The 9,032-nt window shown below is 44.5% G+C and overlaps 2 protein-coding genes across 7 annotated transcripts in view; one reads left to right on the forward strand and one right to left on the reverse strand.

The window, feature by feature from the left end:
• MAX (MYC associated factor X) overlaps positions 1-9,032 on the reverse strand; it is a 703,696-nt gene that overhangs the window by 88,417 nt on the left and 606,247 nt on the right. The gene's annotated exons all lie outside the window — the stretch shown is intronic.
• On the forward strand, positions 132-5,383 carry NDUFS8 (NADH:ubiquinone oxidoreductase core subunit S8). Of its 6 annotated transcripts, none has more exons than XM_083444424.1 (8): positions 132-442; positions 1,572-1,646; positions 2,076-2,139; positions 2,840-2,902; positions 3,197-3,286; positions 4,062-4,234; positions 4,881-5,009; positions 5,179-5,383. In XM_083444424.1, exons 3-8 carry the CDS (start codon positions 2,100-2,102, stop codon positions 5,308-5,310), a joined length of 627 nt encoding a protein of 208 aa, XP_083300550.1. In that variant the 5' UTR covers positions 132-442; positions 1,572-1,646; positions 2,076-2,099; the 3' UTR covers positions 5,311-5,383. The 6 variants fall into 6 exon arrangements, with proteins under 6 accessions (XP_083300550.1, XP_083300546.1, XP_083300547.1 ...); XM_083444421.1 differs by lacking the exon at positions 132-442 and adding an exon at positions 674-850; XM_083444422.1 differs by lacking the exon at positions 132-442 and adding an exon at positions 899-1,195.

The raw sequence follows: 9,032 nt of genomic DNA on the forward strand, positions 1-9,032 counted from the left end.
AATGCTGCGCTGAGCTGGTTGGAGGGGTGGGGGTGGGGAAGAAATACAGTAATTAATGTAGCAAATAAATAGATAAGATGTTTTAATGTACGCTTCGATCCACTTCGCTTGCTAGTAAAAGTCTACGCTGCAGGGAGACCCGCAGCGGCACCACGCGAAGACGGAATTCCACGAACCTTCACCAAACCATCTCTGCCAATCCCTGCGGACTTTTAAAAAGCTCGCAGCCAATTACGTACTGTTATTGTCCGTGTCATCAACCCACCCTTTCCCCTCAAAACATTCCGCCCCTTCCTACCCTTCCATCCAACCAACCAGCGAAGAGATCCCGCCTCTTCTCGGGGAGCTCCTAGCCAATGAACGTTCAGAAAAGCGGCGATTGGTCCCAGTTCTTACTCCCGCAAGCCACCGGCTTGGAGCGGAGCTGCGGTCTCTGTCGCGGGTGAGTTCCTTGGCGTCCTTCTTGACGCTCCGTGACGCCGGGCCGAGCGCGCGCTTTCCCCCCTCCAGGCTCCTGGAAATTCTATCCGCGCGAAAGGAGGAAGGAGAGGGGCGGAGGGAGGGAACGGAGGCCGTAGCGGCGCCTGTGCGCCGGGGACCTTCACTGGGGCGCCAAAGGACATGGAGCTGCGCATGCGTGAGGCCGGCTGAGGTTGTGACGACGCATGCGCCTGGTGGGCCTTGAAGGAGCAGGCAGGGGGATGTGCGCATGCGGATTTATTCTGCTCCTATGGCTGAGGGGGAAGGCCGAATTGGCACCGCCCAGGAGGCGGGAGAACAGGAACCAAGGCCCCGCCCCCTGAGTTCCACATCGACCCCTGCGCCCCACGTTGCGCTTTCGGTTGCCTGAGTAAGTGTCAGCAGCGCCCTCCCCAGGTCTCATCGTCGTCTACGGGAGGAGGGCCGTGCTAGGCCCCGGGTGGGCAGGGGATTCCCTCCCGCTAAGTAGCAGGGGGCGCCTCGCAGGTGCGGCCCCCGGCTCTGGGATGCCTCTGCCCGGTCCTGTGTAGGCTGCTGACCGCGATTATTTTAACATTGAACTATAGCAGCCTGTGCACTCTGATAACTTCCCCACTGGGTTGCTGCAGTGTGTGCTTGGTGGGGCTTCCCTTGGAAGCTGTCTCGGTGACACAGTGTCACTGCAGCGAGCGGGGACCGTGTCACACCCATTCTGAAAGTGCTGGACTTGCTGCTGGTGAGCTACGGGAATCAGTTCGAGGTGTTGGTACAAGTGTACAAAGCTCTGAGTGCTTTAAGACTCATGGGTATGGCTCCCCCCCGCCCCCCGCACCTGCCAACTGGCTTTTTGCAGTCTGCAGGGAGGCCAGACTTGTGGTGTCCTTGGGGAATATTGAGGCACCAATATTTTGCATTGCAGTTCTAATTTCGTTTTTAATGTTGCATTCTTATTAGCTGCACTGGGCTCTCATGAGAGAAATGGTGGGGTGTAGATAATAAAATAATATCTGAATGACTGCTGTCCTTTGTATTTTCAAAGGGAGAATAGTCATTGTTTTCCTGGCCAATAAGCCTTCAGTGCAACCTGAAATTTTCTTTGTACTTTTCCACAGTCTAACCCAGTCAACAGTTCAATCGTATGTGTGTGTACTCAGAAGTCTCACTGTGTTTTTAGGGATTATTTGCTAGTAAGTGAACATTGGCTTGTATAATAATCCTACATATTATGCTTAGAAGTAACAGCTGGTTTGTTCAATAGGGTTTACTTCCAAATAAGTATGTATAGAGTTGTATGTTATGTCTGCATAATGCCACCATCACTCCATATTAAGATTATGACAAATTGCATATGGGGACTTCTTCAACATGTCCAGAAATATATTTTTTCTTGCCCTCCTTTTAAAAAACTTTTAACATCTGGTTTTTTGAGTCCTGGTGAACTTGGATCACTTGCAATTTTCCTGTGGAATATTTTAATTCATCATATGAAACACAATTGTTGACTGCTGGGTTAACAAGATTAGGTAACGGATTTAACTGGATTTAACCAACTTGATTACTGCCACCTCTTTTTTTTACAAAAATGTTTTTGTTTTCCTTCCTTGTTCCCTTTGCAGAGGAGTCCTAGACTCAGGTTGAACATGCCTGTGTTGTGGATAATGCGCCAAGCTTCCCGAATAGGTAGGCTGCAACAAAAAAGTCATTCGAGTTCAAAGTTGGCATTTGATAAGAATCCAAGAAGGAATATTTGTTTATGTAGACCGTAAATCCATAGAAATAAAGTTGCAATGACTGATGCTGTCTAATATCCTTGAAGAAAAAACAAAGGAAAGTGATGAAAGTAGACATCTTGTTGGATTTTGAACAACTTCTCTGACACCTCTTATGATAGTATATTTAACTGTTTTGAAGAAGTATTTTAGGAAAGTCCTCCAGTGTTCTCGCTGTCTCCTAGTTGGATTCTACAGTTGAAGAACCTGAAGGGAACAATACGAATTCTGTGCACACATTGTGGATGCCATTGTTCTTGTGCAAATCTTGAAGACTGTGTGGTTGGAACTTAATTGTTTGTAATACTTTCCTAACACGACCTTTATGGTCTACATAAACCCCAAGTGCTTGAGCCAATTTTGTAGCATTGGCCTGCTTAAAGGCACAACATAGGTTTTGAAGTGCTTCTGGTAGAATTCTCTGGAAAGGTAATTGCATAGTTTCATTGCAAAGTGTACATATAAATCGCAAGATTATGGACCTACACTGTAATAAAAGTGGCATATGAATCTGACTAAATAATGGTGCTGTGGTTCTATGCTCCTTTGGGACTCTGGGTCTAGTGTTTCTACTCTTATTTAGCATGTTGCCCAACTTTTCTGTTCTCTAGGGACTCCAGTATGCTTAAGTCTTACCCGACATCTCAGCAGCACAACCCCAAGAGCTTCCTACAGTAAGTACATAATGGTGTTCTCTCTGTCTGAACTACTTGAAAGGATAGTTTAGATAATTTGTCTCTAGAGGTTGGTCCTAGAGGCTCTTCTTGGGGGCATAGATATGAATTTTGATAATATCTGCATGTCCCCAAAAGTGACACCACACATGAACATTTGGGCATGAATGTTTCTCTTTGAAATCTTTGTTTTAATGAATATTAACATGGGAAATTCTTCGTAGGAATATATTACAATTAAATCTTCGGTGTTTTTGAACAGCAACAGCTTACACTTTTCTGTTTTGGCTGCAGAATATGTAAATCTAAGAGAGGAGCCGACAGACATGAAATCCATTACTGACAAGGCTGCACAGACCGTCCTGTGGACAGAACTTATCCGAGGTAAGAACCAGAATGATGGTTGGAATGGCTGAGCTGGTAAAGAAGAGAAAATAGTTTTGTAACTTCGAGCAGTTTGTCTGAGTGGGCATGAAGGGGAAGACTCTAATATGCAGTCCTAGAATGGATTATCCAGAGAGCTGGCAACCTCCTCATATCCATGGTCTCCACAGCAGCTTTGTCCTGAACCATGACAAGGTATTATCATCTCATGCTGACTGTAACTACAGGCAGCTCTCAATTTACACGCATTCAGTTGGCGTGCTGTGTCTTTCCCCTAGGTTTTCCCAACATTATAGCTATATGGAAAAGTGGAAATAGTGCCCTACCAGGGCATTATTTGCCATTGAGCTAGGTAAAGGTAAAGGGACCCCTGACTGTTAGGTCCAGTCGCGAACGACTCTGGGGTTGCAGCACTCATCTCACTTTACTGGCCGAGGGAGCCAGCGTACAGCTTCCGGGTCATGTGGCCGGCATGACTAAGCTGCTTCTGGTGAACCAGAGCAGCGCACGGAAACAACATTTACCTTCCTGCCGGAACGGTATCTATTTATCTACTTACACTTTGTACCTGGTGGTAATTGTGACTTGTTCTAGGTAAGCAGGCAAGCTGTAGCACTGCAACAATTGGAATATTAAATCTAGTTTAGTTCAAGGTAATTTATTTAGCAGTTAAATAACTGTCTTAAAATTTGTTTAGCTCTGTTGTTGACATGCTCCCAAGTTTGAGGGTGAACTGTGTATTTAAATAAAACATCTGCTTTGTCCTTTCCCTCAGGCTTGGCTATGACCATGAGCTACCTCTTTAGGGAACCTGCCACCATCAACTATCCCTTTGAGAAGGGTCCCCTGAGTCCCCGCTTCCGTGGGGAGCATGCTTTACGCAGATATCCATCTGGAGAGGAGAGGTGCATTGCCTGCAAGCTTTGTGAGGCTGTTTGCCCTGCTCAGGTAAGGCCCTTGTTACCCGCTCTTTGCTTCCTTTCTGATGTGGCAGGTGACATTTGTAAGCCTATGGAAAGCTGCAAGCCATCTGGGAGATAAACTCTCACACAACCTGTATGGATTGGGTAATAGGGCCTATATATAGTCCTGTTCAGATTCTATTTGTGAGTAAATTCCATATCCGTGGGACCTACTTTCTTTATCTGAACTACGTGAATGTCCATTCTCTTCCATTTGCATGCAGCTGGTAGCAAGAAGTGAAATAGTTTGTCTACTTGGTGCTACAATGCTGGGATAAAAATGACAATGTATAGTAGATCACTTGCTTCTGCTACACATCCATGTGTGCACATACCCTTGCTGAGCTAGTGTTTGAAATAGGGTTTCCTTTTTGAGCAGGATGGTAGGCTCTTGTTGAACTACTGTGTTGACTGTGACATCCCTCTAAGCTTGGGTCCCTTCTCTTCCATGGCATCTTTGCAGTTCTGTTGAATCCCTGAGCCTCTTGATTGCAAATGAGGTTGCCCTCATTCCAGCAGGGATAAACTTGCTGTTGCTCCTCCTCTAGTTCAGCATGGGTTTTCAAGGCTTCTATAACTGGGGCTTGGGGAATGCCACATGCTAGTGAGTTACGTCTCTTTCTCCCTCACAGGCAATCACCATTGAGGCAGAGCCCCGTGCTGATGGCAGCCGCAGGACCACTCGCTATGACATTGACATGACCAAGTGCATCTACTGCGGATTCTGCCAAGAAGCTTGTCCAGTTGACGCCATTGTGGAGGTGAATGGGCTGGGTGTTTTCAGGCTAATGAAGAGGTGCTATTACATTTGCCCACTTTCAATTTGTGTCTAGAAGATGGAGCTACTCGGAGAGAGAGTGTGCAGTATGGACATGTCTGTGTATACGTGTAATTTTTATTTGACTTCATCCTCCATTCTGTGTTATGCAGGGGCCCAACTTTGAGTTCTCCACGGAAACACATGAAGAGCTTCTGTACAACAAGGAGAAGCTGCTCAACAATGGCGACAAGTGGGAAGCTGAGATTGCTGCTAACATACAAGCTGACTACTTGTACCGGTGATGGAGCATTTACTACAACCCTCACACATCCTCACCAGCCGAAGCCAAGTCTGCAATAAAGGGCATGCACTCATTGTTTGTCTCCCTGTGTCTTGAGAATGAGGAAGACATTGTTGGCAAACTTTTTGAAGATAATGTAGAATGCAGAGTCCTACTTGGAGAGGAAAGGATGAGGGGGCACACGATCCATCTTTTCTTTTAATGTAGGAGTTTTTGTTGCTCTAAGGGGGGAAATTTAAGAGGCAGTGTAAGGGTGTTGGTCTGGGAACAGTTGATGGATAAGGTGAGAGAAAGGAGAACCTAGATTTGTTTCATAGACCTTTTCTGTTGGAAAGATTATTTACTCTTATATTTCAGGTAGTGGCCTCAAACTTTTTGGACAGGTGTGTATATTTGGAATTTTGGGTGTGTGTCATGTGTGGAATCACAAAATGGCTTTTATGCTGGGCATGGCTCCCATTTCTGGTAGGGTAGGGGTCCCAAACACACACTCCTCAGACTCTGTGAACATGCATGCGCACAAACCACACATAGTTCCCATCTGCACAGATTCCTGTCCTTTCTCTCCACCTTCCTGCCACCAGTTGGCTTATCTGAGCTTCTTCATTTCTCAACTCTCACCAGCTTACCATACAGCAGCAGTGATGGGGCTCCTTTTTTTTCCCTATAAAGCAAACAAGAGTGTGCTGCAAAGCACTGGCCTCCAGCTTGCACTTATCTTCATTTTGTGGGAATGCACTTGGGCCCATGTGGGACACTGAGACAGTGTGGGAAGATGGCAGCTGCTGGAGGCCAGCGCTTCACTTTACAGTAAGCCCTGGGAACCACTGCATTCAGAACATTGTGGAATCAATTCAGATATTCTGGAAAACTTGTTCAGGGTTCCATCAAGTTTAGAAACATGGTGCAGGCAGAAAGCTACCTTTCTCCAGTGTGGGCTAAGCAAGAACCTTCCCCGCTGACAGAATACCTTTCCTCATAAAGTATGTTTTCTCACATGAGAGAGAATTTTAAAGAGGTAACTTAGCTCCCTCCATCTAGGTGCATTCAGTTTGGTGCAGTTGTGGGAATCCTGCATGCTTTATTTCAGAATATTTGAATTGGTTCTGAATAGAGTTGAAAAAGCTGTTTTTGTACTAAGATAGCTACTGCTCAAAGCATTCTTATCTCTCTGTTCTGCAGTGAAAGCTTTGTCAGTACTTGCTTGTTTAAGATATGCCTGAGTGGATAAAGGAGGGGCATGCACTCAACTCATAAAACTCTTGCTTTGAGAAGCGGGCACAACCTTCAGCTGTTTAGCTGCTTATTGTCCAGAAGAGGGAGAATTTTTATCTGCTTCTTGCATTTTGTTCAGTCCTAGAAACCCTGTTCTCCATGCAGAAAGAATAGTTTTCTTTTGTTCACATTGGTGTGCACCACTACTGGTCTATACCATACTTATTGGAGTTCCAGTAGGCCTCTCAGGAGTTGGGTTGCATTATCTCTGAACTCTGATAATTTAAGCAGCCTTGAAAAACAAAAATATTCTTTCTCTCCCACCCCCATCCTCTCTTAAGGATGGAGCCAATTTCTTCTGCTGTTGGAACATGATCTGAGTTGTGTTGCACATTTTTGAATTCCTGTTCTGATGCAGTAGCTTTTATTTCTGTTGTGACAGAGCACCCACCCTAAATTCTTGAAGCTCAGGGTTGTGTCACTGGCCCTGTGGATCAGTGGCCTATATACCGTATATTTCCGTGTATAAGACTAGGTTCCACCCCCCTAAAAAATAATGTCAAAAATTAGGGGGAATCTTGTTCTCTAGCCATCTCCCCCCATTTTCTTAAATCTGAGTCCCCAAAAATAGGGGGCACCTTATACATGGGGGTGTCTTATAGACGGAAAAATTCTGTAATTTTCTTCTACCAACAGCATCTTTAAAACTATCAGCACTTAGAAAACAGATATGAATTATGAGTAGGAATGGGGAAGGTTGAAATAAAGCAGTACTGGTGCAAAGAGAAAAAAATCCCTACTTACAAATATTGTAAGCGTATTGATAACAATTTACTATTGATAAGCATTTCATCTCAAAAGTACACTGGGTTCTGCATACAATTGTTTATCACAGTGCTGGCTCCTCCTGATGCACTGATCATCACCAGGAGGAACAATAGCCTCCTATCTGCATACTACTGTTTCAATCAGTTCTATCCAATAAGGTCTGCATGACCTGCTAGTTCAGTCTATAGTAACCTGCTTATCTTAAGATTCTTCCTAAATGCTTTCTCTTCTCATTAATATACACACCATCTCCTGTACAGGACAGAAAGCTTGAAACACTGGACAGTTGAAGGGTGTCACTATGAGGCTGGGGGAGGGAGGAGACTGAATGCTGGGAGTAGGAAGTTAGTTCCCACCACATTCCAGGCAGGAAAAGGTAGATAGCAGTGTATAAAATTGTGGTTGTGCACCTCCAATAAGCATGAGAAGCTATCTGATTAGTGGCAAACATTTCCTGTACTGTATTTCCACTGATACATTATTAGTGAGGATGAATCAGTATGTATAACCAAACCTGAAATAGTATTTGAGACATGTCATGGGAGAAAAGGAACTAAGAGGGAGTCACATGCTTTTCCATTGGAGAAAATGAAACTTGTAAACTGGGCAGCTGGTGATGAGTAAGTCCTCAGGCAAGCTGGCATTTCCACATGTGTAGCTTTTCAAATCAAAATGACCATATAATCTCTTAACATAGCGTGAATTGTATTTAGAGCAAAGTTCAGTTGAACTACCTTGGTTTGAACATGTATATGTCATTGTATAAAGGAGGATAAAGGATTGTCATGATGGAAGTGGACAGTAGTGTGTTGCTTATTTATAATAAGGTGGAGGGGGCTAGTTGTCACAAAAGCTGCTGATGAATAGCTCGGGGCTACAGTAGCACAACCCTAGTTCAGTGGAGCATTTGTTAAGTTGTGCACACATCTTAACAGGCACCTGAGGCATCTGATTATTGTAAAACAAATTACGGTGCATCTGTATATAATTGCTCCACACAGAGTCAACATTTTTATTTGAGTATGGCTCCAATAGCTCTCTTATCTTATGTTATTGCCAGCTCAGCCCTCATCAGTGTATATGTGAAGCTGTTTAGCACCAGTGTGCACTGCTTTACACTTACATTTAGCTGCATTTGCCATGTTATTGTCTATCCACTTTAGACAGATCCTTTGGAGCTTTCATTCATTTTATAGTCCCTCATTCTGAATAATGTGATGTTGTCAGCAAACTTGGCCACCTTGCTGCTCACCCCCAACTCCAGATAATTTTATGTACGGTATGTTGAATTACCGATACTGGTTCTTGGAGAGATCTATTTCTTATATTCATGTGCTGTGGTTCTGTTTGACCAATTACCAGTCCATAAAAGGATCTGTCCTTTATTTTTTAGCATGCCAGAGGTTCCTTCTTGCTATATGGTATTCAAAGAGCTTCACCTACGTTATATCATAGAATAGTCCTGCAACACGTGTTAGTATTCTGTGTCCCCCCCCCCCCCCCCGCTAATAATTGCAATATAAACTAGGACTAGCTGGGAATCTCCAGCCTACAGGCCAGACTTGGCCCAGTAGAATTTGCCATTTGGCCAGTGAGGTTGTTTTCCCCTGAAACCATGTAATAATCAGTTGTAGCACTGGTAAAAATGCAGAATTAACACCCTCCCCTCTCATTGTGCAT

The sequence above is a fragment of the Podarcis tiliguerta genome, assembly GCF_965153285.1.
Source record: "Podarcis tiliguerta genome assembly, chromosome: 1".
Taxonomy (NCBI): domain Eukaryota; kingdom Metazoa; phylum Chordata; class Lepidosauria; order Squamata; family Lacertidae; genus Podarcis; species Podarcis tiliguerta.

Excerpts from the sequence above, each read along its gene's own strand:
- NDUFS8 (XM_083444424.1), top strand. The coding sequence starts at position 2,100 with ATGCCTGTGTTGTGGATAATGCGCCAAGCTTCCCGAATAG. Across the intron at positions 2,140-2,839 it reads GCGCCAAGCTTCCCGAATAG|GGACTCCAGTATGCTTAAGT; the intron begins GTAGGCTGCAAC and ends TCTGTTCTCTAG. Across the intron at positions 3,287-4,061 it reads GTGGACAGAACTTATCCGAG|GCTTGGCTATGACCATGAGC; the intron begins GTAAGAACCAGA and ends CCTTTCCCTCAG.